Consider the following 19,207-nt stretch of genomic DNA (forward strand, 5'->3'; position numbering starts at 1 on the left):
CCTTCTCACTGCAAACGAGTGCTTTAATTCCAGGAGGATGGAGGCTGATTACACAGGACTCAAAGGGCAAAACCAGAATCCCTTCCTCACAGCCACCTGCCTGCTGAAGCAGGGGCAGTAGGGACAACTTTCTGATGCTATGGTGTTTGGGTCCCTAGTGCAGTAGCAGTGAGTTTCCAGTGGTCTTTGTCACTCAGTTATAGGCATCTTCCCCTTCTCTTTCTTCTACCCTCCCATTCCCTTGACCCACTGCACTCCTCAAAACGTTTCTTCCTCTTCCTGAAAGACTAAAACCGAGAGGCCCCCGAGTGTAGTGTGTTACTGTGACCCAGGCAAGCCAGTTCCTTCATCTGAAACCACCTCAGGTGTTCCTCTAATGTTCCGTAACATGTATGCCTGAGGCAGACCTTTATTTTTTCTTTCTAATACAACCACTTTACCCTTCTGCACCCAAGATTTGCTTCTTACATTTTATAAATATGCTTTGACTGGGGTAGGAAGTCATCTTGTTTTCACAAATGTTTCTGAGGCTTCTGGAGAAGAATCCACATGAAAACATTTCTAAAAGAATTGCTATGCACACACAGCAGGTTTTTCGCCTCCTCCTGGAGTTGCACAGTCCCATCCAGCATCAAATCGCGTTTAGGGTCTTCACATTGTCCTAGAGCCTTCTTCTGATATGCGTCCTGAACCGTCACCCTAGAGGGCGCGCTGCTTTCATTTTCTGCAAGCAACGAGACAGCGCTCGCTCCCAGGCTCCATAAAAGGGGAGGAGGCGGATCAGTTTCCTTCTCTCGTTGAGAAAGGAGAGGATTGGAAGGCCTGGCTTATAAAGCCGCGCAGAGAGTGTGAAACAAAGCAGTTGGATCGGAATTGGACTTGGGAGGCGCGGTGCGGAGTCAAGCATAAAACTTGTTGGAGAGGAATAACGAGCTGGCTCCTCTCGTCCCCCTCCTGGTCTGCGTTGCGCTTCAGGGGTCCCCACCAGCCTTGAGATTTATTTTTATATTTGCATTTTATAGAGAAAAAAACATATATATATATATTTCTTCTTAAGAGAACATTCCTGTTCCAAGAGACTATAAGGCAACATCAATGAAGGAGAGAAGAGCCAGCCAAAAATTATCCAGTAAATCTATCATGGATCCTAATCAGAACGTGAAATGCAAGATAGTAGTGGTGGGAGACAGTCAGTGTGGGAAAACCGCGCTGCTGCACGTCTTCGCCAAGGACTGCTTCCCCGAGGTAGGTGCGCTCGGCCGGGCTCTGGGAGGCGGCCCGTGGGGGTCCCCGCTCTCCAGACAAGCTTCCCTTGCTTCTCCCTTTTCGCTCCCTCCGCCCTCTTTTTGGTTTAGAATCCTCTTTCTTACCCCTGTCTACTTTCCCCCAGGTCCGACTGCTCTGCTCGGAAAGGGAAAGTGCGCTGGAAGCGTTTGGGGTCGGGACGCCCGCCCTGGGCACTGATAGCTCCTGAAACTTGCTCGACAGCTCGTGCGGAGCCGGGGTGGGGAGCCTGGGGTCCGCCTGTCTCCGAGAGCCGGGCGGGGGTGGGGGTTTCGGAAGGCTGCAGGGTCCATTTTAAATTGGGAATTCAGGGGGGCGATTTTCCGAGTGCTGGATGAGTGACGTGTGTTTTAAAATAACCTCTTCGCCCCCTTTCTTTCTTCCGCCCATTCTCTTTGCCTAGAATTACGTCCCTACTGTGTTTGAGAATTACACGGCCAGCTTTGAAATCGACACACAAAGAATAGAGTTGAGCCTGTGGGACACTTCGGGTAAGTCACCCGACCGCGTGGCTCTCGGGGGGGGGGGGCTCCGCGGTCCGGGAGGGTGGGTGCGCGGCGCGTCTCGGACCCGGCGCCGCACAGCTCCCGCGCCCCTCCTTTAATTTTGCCCCTCCGACGGGTTCCCACGGTCCCTGCTGGAGGAAAATTGTATGCTTTCTGGGTGGGGGCGGGGGGCTGCAGCGGGAGGTTTGGTGGCAGAGGGGAGAGGGGGCGCCGCGTGCCCGCCGGGTGACCCCGAGGTCGGAGCCGCCTGCGGCCGGGCAGCACCGCGCAGTCTGCCCTAGACCGCGGCGAGCGGCTCCGAGCCGGCCTCCGCGCCACGGGGTTGGGGCTGCGCGCGTCCTCGCGGAAGCTCCTGTCTGGCGGCGGGGAGCGCGGGCGGCGGCGGGAGAAAATCCCTGCAGCGTCGCGGTTACGCGCAGGTGCTGCGCTTGGACAGAGGGACCGTAAACCCAGGCCGCCGAGGCGCCCGTGACGCCTACGGCCGGGAATGCGCCAGGCAGCCGGCCTGGCTCCTCGCTCAGCCCCAACTGCCTTGGTGCCCAGCCGCACCTAGCTTCCCCTTCGCCCCGCCGTGGATCACGCCGTGGCCTTCGGACCTCGCCAGTCTCTCCCGACCCCTACTGCATCACCCTCCGCCCCCTGCAGGGCTGCGGGCAGCGCTGTTCGCCTTTGACCTTCCCCTCGACCTGAAGGATTGGCGCCCTGATCGGTCATTTTCAAAGGTCTGGGGTTCAAGGCCGGGTTATTGCCTTCCCATGCGCCCACCCACCTACCTGGCGTGAGATTGTAGGGTAGATCAAATACCCGCGATGGAAGGCTTCTAACCCCAGGCTGAATTAGGTGTTTGGGCCAGGTCAAGGGCGGTGGGGTCGGGGCACCACCTGGAATCGGGCTAGGACCCGAGCATCCGCCCTGGCCAGCGTTGCCCAGAGGCTAGAGAGAGCTGTTTGAAAAGGGGGTGCGGTGCTTCTCTGGTAGAGCTGAAGCTACTTGGCCAGCAGGGCGAACGGCCCCTGTGGATGGGTTGCTGGGCTGCTGGGGACCGAGCCAAACCCTGAGCGAAACTCGCGAGGAGGGAGCGCACAAGCGCCAGCTTGCAGCCTTGGCTGTCTGCAGGGGAGGCCGAGGCGGAGCCGCGTTCCTGGGAGTGGCCTGCTGGAGGTGCTTCTGTGGGCTTCCCACAACCCTGGACTTGAGCTTTTGGAGCCAGGGAGAGAAAAGGGGGCCTAGGGAGCAGGAGAGGGGGCCAGACACACAGGGTCGCCAGAGGCAGCCCCGCACAAAGGCTAGCTAGGGAGAAGTCTCACCGGAGCGCCTCCCAGGGTCGGTGCCAGATGTTCCGACTGCTGCAGTGAAAAGGGCAGATTAAATTTCTCCCTGGAGAGTCAGGCTCTTCCTCTGAGCTCCGCCAAGGGCAGCAGAACCCAGACCTTGCTCTGTCTTGTGTTTTGTTCTGGGGGTTGCGCACAAACAGACTCGATACTGTAGAGGAGGTGTTGATGGATTCAATTCTAATGGTTTCTTATTTCAGTAATTCCTATCATCCGAATTATTACCCAGCCTAGTATTTAATGGGCTCTAATTCCCAGACATATCATGGTAATTGTTATGCCTCTTGGCCAGGACAGCTGGTGTGGTACCAATAATTAGCACCGTACTCCCTCCCTCTCCCAGCCTTGTTTGGACCTAATGCTTTATAAGAGTTATTTAGGCATAGGGTGGGACACTGGGTCTGTTCCAGTCTTTGATAAGATACGTTGGAATTTTAGCTCCTGGTTACAATGGATTTCTGTGTGCAAATCTTACACTTCCCTGGCTGTCATTTTCATCATCTGTAAAAGGGATCCAGAGCTACATCATTTACAAGGTCTCTCCCAGCTATTCACTTTTTGGGTTTCATTATACATTGGACAAGCAAGTCTTTCTGTTTCCCAGGAAGTTGGGTGGCATCAGGTCTTTGTGCCAATGGATCTGGCATCCCATGCTGGGGTTTTCACAGCCGACAAAGCAAGCCAGCTCTGGGCAGAGCCAGGCTTCCTGGTGGATTTAGGAATGAGACTCATAGGGAGGGGGAATGGGTAGGCTCTTAGGAATGTTGGATCTTGCACTCCTGTCTCAAATTTCAAGTGCTTCAGGACCACCAGTGTAGATTAGGTATCCAAGGGGCAAAATAGACTTTTTAAGAAGAAAAAAAATATGTATTATTTTACAAAGGTTGAAAAATGAAACAAGCAAAATATAGACAGTTTATAGTTGGAGGCTGTCCTTGGAACCTGCAGAAAAATATCTTCAAATATTTTGACCCACTTAATCCAAACTCTACAGTTTATTGTCTCTAACACATAGCAGAATGCCTTGCACACAAGTCACCCAATAAAATCTAATGAGTGAACAAAATGAATAATGATATACATAGTTTCCAAGGAGATGAGTTTTCCTGATTTTTATTATCATTGAATTACTTGTACTCCAAGAATGGCAACTTTATAAATATTAACATCAAATTAAATTGAACATAATTAAATTAAACAATCACTTGAAGTTTGTAATGAAATAATCACTGGTATATTTTTATTTAATGAAACAAAAATATAAAGGTTTGAAAACTGATTAGCAAAGGGTTGTACTGCAAAATTATTTGGGAATGAAATCTTAGAATTTAGATTTGTACAAATAGGAAAAGAGGCATGGGAAATTATTTACAATTCATTATGTTGTTTGTGGGATGAGATGCTAATTCAACATTCAATAAACAAGAGTTTAAATTCTAAGAACAACCTGTTTGAACCGAAAGTGTCTTGTCATTCATGAGTAAAATACATCTAGCAGGAACCACTGCATGGGCAACTAATTATTCTGAATACCTTTCAACATTTTTGAATTTCATCCCAAGTTTTCATGTCAAATGTCTAAATATTATATTTTTTTAAATGTTTGATATTTTCTTTGCCCACAAAGGCATTTGCTTAGCTCAGGTTGTGAAAATAATTGCATACACCTTATGCCTCTTGATATACTTATTTTCCTGAACTGCTATTAGTTTAACTTTGAAGAGAACACCCAAGCCAAGTCTTCAAAGTCCTAAATGTCATTTTTTTTCCTTTAAGAACTTTGTGAAAAAGATTTATATTGGAAAAATTGGGGGTGCTAAATGTCTGTTTGGTAGAGATAGTATAAATATTGTCCTATGAGTGGTATTCCTGTTTCATTCAGCCTCTAGCAGAAGGGTAGCCATTTAGGAGTCAGAAGTAGTTCTTCCCTTAGCTGGCCTCTATTCTTATAAGGGATCAACTTTTACCTCAACAGGCATATGGTCATGCATAAGCAAAACTGCCAATTTGGATGGAGAAAGAACACTGAACAAAAGTTCGTTATGTGGGGTCTTTGTGTCAGGATAGAAAAGGAAATCATTCATTTCCCATGTTTCAAAGCCCATTAACTTAATATTTCCTTCCTTTCTCCCTTCTGTATCTATTATAAGCTGGTCCTCTGTTAAGCCTTATGATGCAGTGCTTGCAGTATGGAGAAAAAACTGTCTTCACTTAGTATACCTTATTGCCAGCCTTTGATGAGACCAGTAGTGTCGAGCTCTTAAACCCTAATGCTCAGTCCCACCTGGTTGCTAAATATATTTCCCTTATGAAGCTTCTAGTTGTTGTTGTTTTTTTGGTTTTTTGTTTTTTAATATATAGATCCTCTAGATCTTCAGGTAGGCAGCAGCCCTTCTAACCTCTCCCAAGCAGTTAAAGCAACCAGAAATGGCACTTTGTCAGTTGAATACTTATAGCTACTGGATGTACCCCTCACCCCTAAGAAACAAAACCTTTGAAAAAATGCCATGGAAATCATCTAAGAGGGGAAATTGTAAAAGGTGATCTTTGGTCTGTAATTTCTTCATTTTACTAAAAAATATTCCATTTTCATTGTAAAATGAACACTTCATGAACACTCAATGAATTTCTGTAAAACAATGGATAGTAGTTTCAACATTTCAAAGTGACTAGTGAGACCAAAGTAGTTCTAGTATCTTGGACTTCAAAATGTGCCACATTTGCCAAGCATAAAAGCGATTTGTAGCATGACGCCAGATGCCTACTAATAATAGAAACTTAATCATTTAAGGATCACCATATCTTTACCTAGGAGATCTGATTGCAGTGTAATTTCAGCACATATGATTTAGGGAATAATATTCATTCATGCCAGCTTTTAACCAAGACGAGTTAAAGCATTTTATTTAAAGTGTATTATTAGTTTTAAAATACTCAATTCCACTGCTAAAATTCCCCACAATAATTATCCTATTGCCTCAGGAGCAGTCTTTTGAATCTTGAAGTGGTACAGACTTCTCTTAGGCCCTGACTGCTAAACTTAGCACTTCCTATTTAAGTTTTAGCATTATTAGCAGAGAATGTAGTATTTTTAAATTTTTTCTATTTGAAGGAACAGAGAGGAAAGAAAAACTTTACCTAACTTATGGCCTTACTTAAGAGGACAAACTCCTCTATGACGATAAATCTACACACATTGTTGTATGTATAGCTCAGACCTCAAGTCTGAGGAATGGCCTTGGTGACAAGTGTTCTAATGAAGTAGTTCTTAACAGGAATGGAAATATTTCAGCACTTTTGAAGATTAGTGTGTAATTAATCCAGAAAGGCAACTTAAAAAGAGATCATTGGTTTCTGTTTTGGTGGTTTAACATATAAATGAATACATCTGAGCAAGGTGTGTAGCTATGGTTATAAATCCAGGAAACCCATTTTCAGGCACTCTGAAGATAGTGTTCATGCTGTGGGAAGGAGGAGGGAGAATGGGAAGGGTACCAAGCTAGGCAGGAGCAGCTTGTGCCCTGAAGATGCTCACCGTCTAGTCAAGGTGTCAGGACAAACCACAGTGGTAAAAATACAGGTGTTAATAAAATTAGAAATGTTCAGGCTTTCCCAAGGTAACAAAAAATCAGATGAGGAGCCTAGATTAAGTGTTAGGAGTTTCGATGGGAAGAAGTCCCTGTGTATACAAACAGGGTCAGGAGCTCTTCACCTGGGATCCTTCTGAGAATACCCACAGGACAAATGGAGACATGGAAGTACTTCTTCATCCTGATATGGGGGGTGGGGGTTGCCTGGGGTGTGAAAGCTAGATTCACCCAGCAGCAACAGTGTTGATCCCAGAGAGTTGCTGAAGGCCACATGGTTAGCCCAAGCTCCTGACTCAGGTCTTCCTGCTCACTGAGGCCACCACACTCCCTTTCCTCCTCTACACGTACACTCAGTTCTTGTCTCTCTCATTTACACTTAATGGCCTCCAGGGAAAACAACATTCTGAACCTCAAGAATTCCAATTTAAATTAACCTTTTAGAGAAGGGGAGAGGGTGATAATTTACAAAGGAGCCAGAGAAGCACAGGTGCTTATGATGTATCAAGAAAAACATTGCACAAAATCAGATACTTCATTAAGTAGTATCCTACGAGCTTAGGGTTTCAAAGCCAGGTTTTTGTTCTTTACTTTCACTATGTAAGAGATGTAGGCCAAGGGAAAACAGAGCGTGGATGGTGGTTTCCAATAACCACTACACTAGACTGCATTTGAAGATTTGTCTATTTTGCAGCATTTTCCATTTAAACCATGGAACCACCCCCAAAAGTAAGGAAGGGGTATGCATTTCTAAGTCTTCATCTGTCTCTAAGTGTTTTTTTAGAACCTCATTTAGTGCTAGATTTTTTTCCAATCTAGTTTCTTGCTAAATTGCATGTGTCAGTGAGGTGTCTAGATTGGTCATTCTGATGTCACATGAAATAACCAGATGTTTCTTCATTAATTTGGTTATTTTGCACGTAAATATGACACCAAGGACCAATAGTGTCTTTAGTTAGCCACTTTGTGCCAAATGAATTAGCTGTGCCTCAGTCATTTTCTGATGTCCTTGAAATGTCTTTTCATTTACTACATATTGGCAACTTTCTCAGCGGCCTTATGGGGAAAAAAAAAGATTACTGACATCCAATGTAAGCTGCCTCAAAAGTTTGATCAGGTGTTGTGGACATTGGTTTTGAAAAATGAGCCTGATGACATAGTGTGTAGAAAGGTAAATTCACTCTTGAGATTCCTTTTCTAAGGAATCTGACTCACATATTATATGAAACAAAAGCTTTAATCTGTTACTGAATGGTAGTGTGAGTTTCAAAAATATATACATACACACTTTTATCTCTGATGTTTCCACTTTCAGTAAAATATTTTGATTCTTCTATACTTTTAAATATTTCAGTGAGATTAGTGTAGAAAGTTTTAGTTAAAGCCTCAAAGCAGCAGTTTTATTTCTACTTGTCTGACTTTCTGCACAATGGTGTAACTGTATTGCCCCTAGAAATAGAAAATATTGATTCAGCTTTTATAGCAACACTTAAATGCCCAAACTTTGCATAAGCTCTGTTCACAGTTTCTATTAGTCTGATTCTCTGGAACAAACAAAATATCATTCCTGGGAATATTTGTAACACATTGGAGTTCATGGTATTTTCAGTGTAGACAACCTGGAAAAGAGTTAAAACAAGTCTTATACTGAGCCAGATAATAAAAGTTCTGCTTAGACTTAGTTTGCATTCTTGAGATTGCTGTATGTAAGTGCTTCGTGTTGATCAGAAGTGACATGAGGAAGGGCATTGCTTCTAGGACTTGGGCAGTTCATGGAGTCTCACATTTTAGCTACTACTTGGCACAGATGTGCTCTTGGTGGTCACTAAAAATACCAAACGTTAATATATTTTTCCATGCCAAGAATCTATAGTTTTCCTAACTTACTGTTCTGGGTAGGGATTTCTTACTAAGGAAAGGGAAGCTTTTCAAATTAAGGTTCAAGTATAAGAAGTTATACTTAGAAAATATTCAACAAGAAGAGTTTTCAACTCTCAGTCTCCTCTAAAACCACACAGTGTTTGAACTGGTTTTGCAGAAAGTCCATGAAGCCTCCCTTTTGAACATGAATCTTCTTACATATACATTTAATTATGTACATATATGGTGTGTTCTGTGCCTGTGAAAGGGTGACTTCAACAGGCAGGTATGTGTCTGAAGAATTAGTTTCTGGGCGAGGTGCTTTGTGACTATTCTTGGGCTGGAAATTTTACTCTCACTTGAAATTAATGATCTTGAAGACAAAGATGGGTAAATCTACAGTTTCAAATATCTTTTAAACTTTGCTCATGTTTGCCAAACTTGAGCAAGAATCTCAGAAGCAAACTTATTTGAATCTATACCCCAGCAAAGCCTTTCAACTATATTTTTTGGTGGTGCACACATTTTGCATGTGCATTGTACTTATATTTTTGCAATAGAGTTTCCTACAGTTTCCTTTTAAAAGGATGGCTATTTAGAAAAGAGGATCTTGGAACAGCATTGTAGGTTTAATGTTTCATAACGTATAAGAGAATTGATGCATATGTGGATCTCCATATGCGTGAAGCCTATTACACACTGAAAAAGAAAGCTGAAAAAGTTTTATTTGACAAGCAAAGCTCAGTACCTAGATTTATTGGAGTTTAAATGTAGTACATTCCTAGGTATCAGAGTGCAGATTGCATGCACATCAGTGTGCTGTAAAGTATAATACTTGCATTCACAGTAAAATATGTTCATCTCTTTCTTATAAAGCTTTTTGTGCATCTTTTAAGAAAAAAAATATCTATAGGAGTTAACTTTTTTGCTATTTAGCTTCACTAGGTGTCATAGGACTTTTCCAGACATATAGAGCAGGTATTGTTCCTCCTTTGTGGTCTTAATTTTGGCTCCCCTTTGGGTGTCACCTCTGCCTCCCTGGGTTGCTTCTCACAGGAGCAGGGCATTCTTGGGATTCCTCTCCATTTTCTCTTGGTTTGGGATTGCCATCCTCTCCAGCTTTGCTTGCCTTGCCTCCTTTGCAAGGTCACATGAGCTTTATGGGAAGAACAGGAGAGCATTCAAAGTGCCTAAACACAGAGTAAACACTGTAAAGTCACACAGGCATTTTTGTTTTCTTGAAGGTTCTCAGCTGATGAATTTTTAGATCGATTCTGATGGGGCAGTTCTTTTTAAATTCTATACAAGTTTTCTTACTGTGAAAAAAATAGGGCCAATGATTTTACCATAAAAAAAACAGTTTCAACATTAACCTATCAAAAAAAATGTAGTGACTAAGTAGTCTTGTTATTTTTAATGGCAAATTAATCCTATCGCTGGTGGTCAGACAAATTATGCTTATAACTAATAAAAGTGTGGATCTGGTTTATTAGTACCTTTGCATACTCTTGTTGATCTAAAAGCAGCACTGTTTCTTAGCAAAAGCAATAAGACCAGATCAAAGTGTCATTCCTAATTAGATCTTGTTAAAGCTCTTTAAAATTACCTCTTTACCTTCACAAGCATAGTGGTTTATTTCTCATGAACCTTTACGACACATATGTATTTTCACTCAAACTATTAAACCAAATAAAAACAAAACCAAAAACAAGGCTCCATGAGAATTTGGTTTAATTTGAAAAATCTGTTTCATCTTAAAATCAAGCTAAAGTCTAAAATTTGCAGATATTTGCATATATCCACTAAGCACGGAAGCCGGCATCTCCAGCTTTTGTAAGAGAGCTGAACACAAAGCCAGATCCCTTTTGTGGCCATAAAATGGCTGGGGGAGGGGAAACTCAGTTCACAATGGATGGGCCGTGTTCTCTGTAAGCCACCTCCTGACCTGAATGTTGAAATCATAACTCTGGATTTTCCTGGCAATTCCAATTTTAAGTAAGCTACTTTTGCTCCTTGGAATTTCTTCAGCCACCTTTCATAATTTTTGTATTTGGAAAAGATGGGCTCCTTTGTCAGGTAGAGTAGTCTAAGGTGCCATATTTGCAGATAGTATACCTATATCCTACGCCATCCAGTCCTGAAAGAGTGAGACACCAGGAGAAGCTGGTCCTCAAGTTCAGGTCAGCTTGAGACTGGAAGGTAGGAGAGCATTGTTTGTTAATGTGAATAATTTACAAGAAAGGAGATTTCTGAAGTCTGGTTAAGTTTCTGACAATCTTTATTGTTGGCAGTTCTGACTTTAGGGTCATTCCATCTCTTGCTAACTTTGAGGAGAGGAGAAAATCCTCCTGTACATGTCCAGCATTTTGATTTCCACTCTATGGTCTTGGATTTTCCAACTGTTTGGAAAGGGATGTTCAAAAGCTTATAGCAGGAGCTATGTCAGAGTTAGACTTTAATATGGTATTCAGCCAGCTCATTCCTGACTCCTCTCAAATGTTTAAATGGGTGAACTATTTGTGAGTAATTATCATAACCTCACTTTCCTTTAAGTAACTGAAAAGACAGCCACAGCTTGTCATTTTGAGAGACAGCCTCATTCTAATATATCTTAATATTTAAATGAGTTGACTTTTTAAACTCTAAACCCTATAAGGTTTGGGGAAATTTCTTTCAATTGTCAGGACCTGCTGTAGTAGGATCCTGATTCCAGATATGAGTGGAAAGCTGGTATAGCTCTGGAACAGTTCCTGCTTAGCTTATCTTTACTTACTCACACTTTACTTCCTGATTCCTACAACAGTCTCCCTTTTTTTCTTATCAGGCCTACCTGGCTTGAAGTTGTTGCTTTCCATCTCTAAAGCAATGAATGAGAAAGCAGCAGTGTAGCCTGGGGTGCTGTATTGAATGCTAGGGACCCAGAATACATGCTGAACACGGGATGGCTCACACTAAGACATAAAAATGGGTCCCTGAAAATTTTTATTTTGATAGAAACATAAAAGATTATCTTAAAAGCTTCTTTCTCTCTTTGTGGCTTTAACTATTGAGGTTTTTTTACTTAAGAGGGGACAATATACCATGTTTTTCTGCTGGAAATGGAAAATCCTGTGAAAATGAAATTGTTTTAAAAAACGCTTTGGTGGTTTACATTTTCTTTCTTTAGGAATCAAATATTCCTACTAAAATGATTTTCATGTCATGTTTGTGAAATGTCAGTGTGCTAAAAATGATTACTTGAAAAAGTAGCAATTGGCAATGTTGCCTTTAATTTTATAGTTATACTACGTCATAATTATTGGCCTCGTGTAATTACCCATCCTTCAGAATTCTTGAAGGAGTAGAATAAACTTTGTAAGACCCTAGAGAATTTCTGTGGCTAAATTAATTGTTTGGTAATTTGAGCTTTTAGGGTAGCCAAGATTTAATTCGGGTCAGGATCTTCTGATCATGCTATGGTGTCACCTTTAAAAGTAGAGCTGTATAAAAAAAAAGTGGCATGGTCCAACATGGCATTGAATACATTCTTGGCTATAACAAAAACTTATAAGTTTTGGGAATAAGTTTAAATAAGTAAGCTTAAGGTCAATGCTTGTCCAAACTGATAACTTGGAGATAGGTGACCCTGTGGATTACCATGGCCCTCTTTGCATGGTCAAACTTACCCTCTTCCTCTTTCCTCTATCCACTCCAGTTCTACTACTGGATTGATCTTGCTTTGGTCTCATTCCTAAGAAATGGCTCATTTTAGGGTGCTCAGCTTCTAACCATAGAAGTAACCCATCCACCTTAAACCTAGTTAATATTTAGCAAACCTTTACTAAATCCCAGGTGTTTCCTGGATTTATTTAATCCCAGGCAGGTATGTTGTCCTCAGTTTCACTTAATGAATGAAGAACCAGAGGCACAGCCTTACAGAGACACTAGGCTTTCTCCCCCTTCAGTAGTGGAGGTAGATTTGCACTCAAGGCCACTTGGCCCCAAGTGCTTTCCTATTTCACCCAGGTGCCTTCTATCTCTAGTCTTTGAACTCGGCTTTAAGATCCTGTCCTCCTGCAGATCAGATATGTGTAAGGTATCGTTCATCTTCTGGAAGAAGTGGATACATTTCTAACCTGGCTTTAGTGTGTTTGCATTTCTTTTCTAAGAATTAAGGGAAGCAGGGGTGGGGTTGCAATGTGACAGTGAAGAGATTTACCTCAAAGGGGAAGAGCTACTGCACGACAGACAAAGGGACTTTCCTGTTAACCTGTGCATCCTTGTTTCTTCTTAGGTTCTCCATACTATGACAACGTTCGTCCCCTCTCTTATCCAGATTCAGATGCTGTGCTGATCTGTTTTGACATCAGTAGACCCGAGACTCTGGACAGTGTCCTTAAAAAGGCAAGTGTTGGTGCTCAATGGTACAGTTTAGTGCTGGAAGATGCAAAAAATAAAAACAGTGGTTGGCTGGGGAGCTCAGAGGCTCTAGTTGATTTCCTTTGGGAAAGATGCTGTCATACCAACAGGCTTTCCTTGCATATGTTTCATGAATTTTGACAATTAATCTGCTTGAGATTTTATTTCATAAAGCTCTGGAACAAAATACCATTTAGAAGCATCCATATTTGTTTTTTGGGAGGAATGATGTAGCTAAAATAGTTATATTTTAGTACTGTTGTATTCATGCCTACTTTCCTTCTATCTTTCTTTCCTATCCTTTTTGCCAAACAGACTTTGAGCTTTAGTTTGCAAATTAACATTTGACTTCAAATATTGAACTGAATGCAGTAATAGTTATTTTAATAAAAAAGCCGTTCTTTAGTTATAATGTTGTTTGTTGTGAACAGAAATGTACTAGTGTGGAAGGAATAAGAATATGTCTCCTGGTATGGTACTATGTGAATTGTCAAATACTAATAAAGACAATACTTGAGAGCATATTATAAATGATCACATACACCAGGTTTCTGGAGGCAAAGGTAGTCAGTTTCTATAGATGGGAAGAAGGCACTGTTGAAGATGAGTTAGGAGTCCCAATGGGGCCTGTGAGGTGGGGGCATTCCTGGGCCTCTAGTGACTCAGCCCCGGTAGGTAGGGTAGTTATACACAGTGCACGGTGGTCAGGGAGCAGCACTGATTAGACACAGGCTCTTTTCTTGCCCTGGCCTGAGTTTTGTGGGTTTCAGAGTCAGATGTTGCTGGAGGACCCTCTTCTCCATGCACATGGCATAGACACAGGATGTGGGGGCAAGGGTCACCCATGTGACCCAAATAAAATGAGGGGATTGAGAAGGAGAAACAGCTCTATAGGTGGCCTGGGTTTTTTCGGTTTGTTTTGATTTGTTTGGATTCTTTTGTTTTTTATTTTTAGTGGAGTTTTAATCCTGTACACTTTTATTAATTTATATCTCTATGATATTTGGTTGCTTGGCTTGTGTGTCATGAAATTAGGGTTTGATGTATAATCACTCTTCTCTGTTTTCACTAAACATCATAAACACAGTTCAATAAAATGTGACTTTCTTAGTAGGTCAAAGGCTCTTTTTCACTTTTTAAGTCCTTTCAATTTTGAGTACTGTATATCAAGCACAAATAGGGCAGGGTCTCCCTCTCATCTAGCATTACACTTAGATGCATAACTTCATCTCCTTTGCTCTTCTGTGAATTCCTTTCCAGAAGACACAGCTATGTCTTAATCGATTTTATCATCACAACAATACTTCATAGAGCACTTGAGACATATTTATGGATGTGGGTGGAGGAGTTTCAGCCCCTATAACCCCTGGTCTCGCAAGACCCAGAGCTCTACTGTGAACACTTGGAATTCCTGATCCTGTCCTGACAATGGAGAGCTCATTCGGGAGAAAGCAAAGCTACAAGATATCATCTGCTTGCTTTTAAAGAGGACAATTAGAATTCCTTATCAGGTGTTTTGGGAGATTCTAATAATTCTGGTTAGGTTATGAAACAACTGGTCAAATTTAACTAGATTGAAATAGGTACAGGTAGCTGGGCGTGGTGGCACATACCTGTAACCCCAGATCTCAGGAAACTGAGACAGGAGGATCGCCATGAGTTCGAGGCCTGCCTGGGCTACACAGTGAGTTCAAGGGTAGCCTGAACTACATAGTGAGACCCTGTCTCAAAAAAAAAAAAAAAAAGTTAGAGTTTATTCAACTTCAAAAGGACCAAGACTAACTGCCTTCCTCAACAGCCAGCAGATAGTTCTTTGCACCTGTGATGGTCTATATTCTTTCAGCCACTTGAATGAAAGGCAGCTCCTTGGCAAGACATTGTATTTTACTAACTGTTGCTCAGATGCCTCATTAGAGCCTGCAGCAGGTGATGCAATACTCAGTCTTTCAGTGATTCCCCTAGATTTGGCTCTGTTTTAGTCCCAGTCTCAGCCTGGAAAGCACTAGCTCAACAGTATATAGTTCCTGGTTATGATATATAATTATTTTTCAGGGATACCCCCGATAATTAAAAAATTATTGAATCTACTTTCTGACAACACCCAATAAATCTCTTTCACTAGGGATAGATGAGTCATAATAATATTCATGGCATTCCTTAATGGATCCACTTTAAAAAGTAGTAGTACTTACTGTCTGTCTGGGAAAGAAATGTAAGTTTGTGTCTTCATTTGAAGTAACACTCTTTTTGATATCCTTTTTGAGTACCATTTCCAGTTTCTGTCAGTGGAAAAATCATTTCATCATCTAAATTCCAATGTTTGTTAACTTTTTTTTTTTTTTTCTCATAGTGGAAGGGTGAAATCCAGGAGTTTTGTCCCAATACCAAAATGCTCTTGGTTGGCTGCAAGTCTGACCTGAGGACGGATGTTAGTACATTAGTAGAGCTCTCAAATCACAGGCAGACACCAGTGTCATATGATCAGGTACGTATGGTATCAGTGTGTAAAGTGATTTTCATGGTGAAAGAAATGGAATATCACTCATAATAAATAAAATAAAAATCAGCTGCTTTTTCTACAGGTTCAGCCAGTGGTCATCTGTGAAGTGTGAAATGCCCTGTCATTCAGTAATGTAATCATATATTATTTATGAACATAAATAGTTGATCATGTGTTACCCTGGTATATTCCTACACTTACAAGTGGGTTTAAAGTACAGAAAATTTGAGAGATAATGCGCTCAAGTACAGTAGTTCTCTTTTAGAGAAGTAATCTTATTTTATATTCAGCAGCCCAATAAAATCCTAAAATAGGCTGTTACCATTAGACTATTCCATAAAACTCTTTTAGTATTTCTACAGGTGTTTACCACCTGTAAAGGAAAATTAGTTTCAGAAGTTCATTCTCTTAAAACCCACAAGCAGATTCTGAAGAGGGTTCATGTTGAAATAGCTAGGATCATATTTCACATTCATCATTTAAAATAATGCAATCTAGGGCTAGGGATGTTTTCAGTGGTAAAATACTTGAGGTCTTGGATTTAATCTCCCAAGACCAAGAAAATTTTTTCAAAATACACTGAAATCTTCTTCATCTTGCATTTGTAATTAAAAATTTTTGGTTATTTACGTAAGTCATGTTGATTATGTGCATATTTGCTATTATGTATCCTGGCAGCATTATCCACACTTAGAAATTACATGCTTTGTGTTCCATAGAGTAATAAATGTCATGATCATATTCCTTTTCTCAACTTATTTTGACTGTAAGACACAATCGCATAAATTGATTTCAAATTGATTTTAAATTCCTTCCATTGCCCCTATGTTTTGCACAACCTGTTGACTAGCTTTGACTGACATGTATAGTCAAGAACAGAGAAAGTGCACATGAGTAGCAGGAACAGGCTCTAAAAGCCATCTTGTCCCCACCAGAACTATGTGGAAAATAAAGCTTGTGCTCATGACCTTCAGCCAACATATTGCAGTATTGAGATTCTGTGTTTGTGATGACCTTGGAGTCTTCCAGGGTAACCAGTCACTCTTAGTAAAATTTGCTGTTGAGGATGAATGGCCTCCTTAGTGCCTCTCCTAATTCTTTGTATCAACTCATATGATGAAGTATTTGATGATCCAGGCCCTCATGTATTAACGACCCAGTGACTTTGGATCAGGCTTTAGAAGCTATGGGAAGCTACAGCAGATATTTATTGAATAATAATATTTGAGCACCTTAGGCCTGGGTCTTGATCACAAATATTCATGAAGCAATAAATAGAGTACCACAGATCAATGAAAAAAATTTTGTTTGCAACACTTGGAAAATTCAGTGGACGTGTTAGAAAATGTTTTGCAATAAGAATTGTGTTGTGGTATTAGAAGACACTTTATAGCTTTCTCCCAAGGTCTTATTGCTAATTAAAATCCCTTCTTTTCTTTCTCAGGGGGCAAATATGGCCAAACAGATTGGAGCAGCTACTTATATTGAATGTTCAGCTTTACAGTCAGAAAATAGTGTCAGAGACATTTTCCACGTTGCCACCTTGGCATGTGTAAATAAGACAAATAAAAATGTTAAGCGGAACAAATCACAGAGGGCCACAAAGCGGATTTCACACATGCCTAGCAGACCAGAACTCTCGGCAGTTGCTACGGACTTAAGAAAGGACAAAGCAAAGAGCTGCACTGTGATGTGAATCTTTCATTATCTTTAATGAGGACAAGTGAATCTAGTGTAAAAACAAAAAGGTGAAGTCTGAATGAAGTGCACAGCCAAAGCCATGTACATCGCAGACTTAGGAGGCCCTGAGAGGACACCCATCTTTGTGGAATCCTGTCCCTAGGCTCGCCATGTAGACCACATGGTGAGAAGTGAATATATTGAAGTGTTTTGGAGTGTGACTTGAAAAATATGCCAAAAAAAGAGATACAAATGGGCTAGAGATAGGTGAGGAGGAAGGCAAGTACCTCCAAGAAGAAAAATCAACCCAAGTGGTGCTTGCCCTTTTGTTTTTTTGGTTTGGTTTGGTTGTTTTCTTGTTACATTCTATTCATGGATCTCTACTTTGATTTAATTTTTAAATGTTTTAATCTCCTTTACAAAGAATATATAGTAATACACCATCCTCATTGGGGAACTGGCACTGTGACCTTAACATTTAGTTTTCTGGAGGATGTGATCTAATTTCCTACTAGCTCATCATTAAAATGGAAATTGTATCAGGACCCATGGGATTCCAGAGGGAAACTTCATGAGGCTTTGAAATCTTGCCTTCCTGAAGATGGCTGCTGAGAAAGATGGTCCTAAAGGCATTTGCAGCCTTGCAAGATTGTAGGCCAGCACTATAAAGATTGCATAGATCAAATAGAAAGAAGTGTTGATTTTTATTCAGTCTGATGGTTCTGTTCATAATTGTGATTGTCATTAACAAGTGGTAAATTGCTCAATGTAATATTTTTGTGTGCTGTTTAGAAAAGAGGGTGTGTGATTTTTTTTTTTTTTGGCCATCGTTGATAAAAATGCAAAGTCAAATAAAAATGTCTTGCTTTGTGTCATAGAATGAACCAAGGGAGAAAAACATAGGTACTATTTTCAGCAGGAGAGGTAATGAATGACGGACTAGTATCAGAAAGCACAGTTTGTGAGTAAAGGTGTCAGGAAATAAGTTACCAAATGTACAGAGCAAATGAACTCTTATTTTGAGATGAAGCTCCACTTGGCAGCACCTAATGATCTGTTGGTTTGTTTCACTTTCCTTAAATGAACATCGATTTGAGAAAAACCCACTTACCCAAGCTTTAGAGAATCCCTAGTAGAAAATTATATAATGCCAGTCCTAACATTACACTAGGGCATTTCCTTTTTCTTTTTTTCTTTCTTTTTTTTAGGGCATTTCTGAAAGAGATTGCTAAGACCCACTCAACCAGATTCAGCCCAGGTCCAGGTTTAAATTCTATCTTTGTTGTTACATAAAATAATCAACATTTAAAACAGTTTACAGATAGATTTTCAACCTGTTTCATTTAGGGATTCTTTCAGAGAAGAAGCCAGATCTGACCTGTCTATTGTTGGCTTGTTAAAAGCGAGCTTTCTTTCCAATTATAATGCTTCATTTTTGAAGTGTTGAAGCTGTGCTCCCATTAAATTGTGGCAGGAGAGTAGATTAAGGTAATTGCAACACTCAGTTCTGTGTCTTACAAGCACTTTGTTTTGTCTCTGCAACAAAATACCATTTGAGTCATTTCCCACAACATACAGACATTTTCCCCAACATGATATTCTTTGATTGATGCAGCATTATGCTTTGGGCAGTATTACAAAATAGCTGGCAAGTGCTTTCTGTATTTAAATATTGTAAAAAGAAAATAAGTTATAACTGTTATAAAGCAGAATTTTTGTTGCATTTTTAAAAAAATGTTGAAGTCACTTTGTATGTTTGGTCAGTGTTTCTGCAGTATTTATTAAAACATACATTTTTTTTCCCCCTTCAAATAAAAAAGTAACCATGTCTTTGTCTAAATGTGATCTGTCTTTTATTATCTACTTCCTGATTTTGCCATTTCGCTTTGTTGTTGAGTAGAAATAGTTTTAGAATGTGGCCTAACATTTCCTGAATGATTATAGGCTTTGGAATTTTTAAATTCTCAGCAGTAGTAATTCTCAAAGAAAGATACCTCTGTATTTAAGAAGTTTTTATGATGATTACAAATCATAAGAAGAAAATGAGGCATACTTAGATTA

At 40.8% G+C, this 19,207-nt stretch overlaps 1 protein-coding gene across 1 annotated transcript; it reads left to right on the top strand.

Annotated features, from left to right (window-relative positions):
- The first annotated feature begins 791 nt into the window (after positions 1 to 791).
- Rnd3 (Rho family GTPase 3) lies at positions 792 to 18,974 on the top strand. The gene is made up of 5 exons (XM_004870003.4): positions 792 to 1,245; positions 1,688 to 1,775; positions 12,842 to 12,951; positions 15,317 to 15,451; positions 16,911 to 18,974. The coding sequence occupies exons 1-5, from the start codon at positions 1,096 to 1,098 to the stop codon at positions 17,160 to 17,162; spliced, it is 735 nt and encodes a 244-aa protein (XP_004870060.1). The 5' UTR covers positions 792 to 1,095; the 3' UTR covers positions 17,163 to 18,974.
- The last annotated feature ends 233 nt before the right edge of the window (positions 18,975 to 19,207 follow it).

This window comes from Heterocephalus glaber, unplaced genomic scaffold, assembly GCF_053883595.1.
Source record: "Heterocephalus glaber isolate CG9 unplaced genomic scaffold, H.glaber_assembly_v1.0 deba00001097, whole genome shotgun sequence".
Taxonomy (NCBI): Eukaryota; Metazoa; Chordata; class Mammalia; order Rodentia; family Bathyergidae; genus Heterocephalus; species Heterocephalus glaber.

Bases quoted from the DNA above. Each gene is read 5' to 3' on its own strand.
- Rnd3 (XM_004870003.4), top strand. From the start codon at position 1,096: ATGAAGGAGAGAAGAGCCAGCCAAAAATTATCCAGTAAATCTATCATG. The intron at 1,776-12,841 runs GTAAGTCACCCG...GTTTCTTCTTAG, and splicing joins GAGCCTGTGGGACACTTCGG to GTTCTCCATACTATGACAAC. The intron at 12,952-15,316 runs GCAAGTGTTGGT...TTTTTCTCATAG, and splicing joins TGGACAGTGTCCTTAAAAAG to TGGAAGGGTGAAATCCAGGA.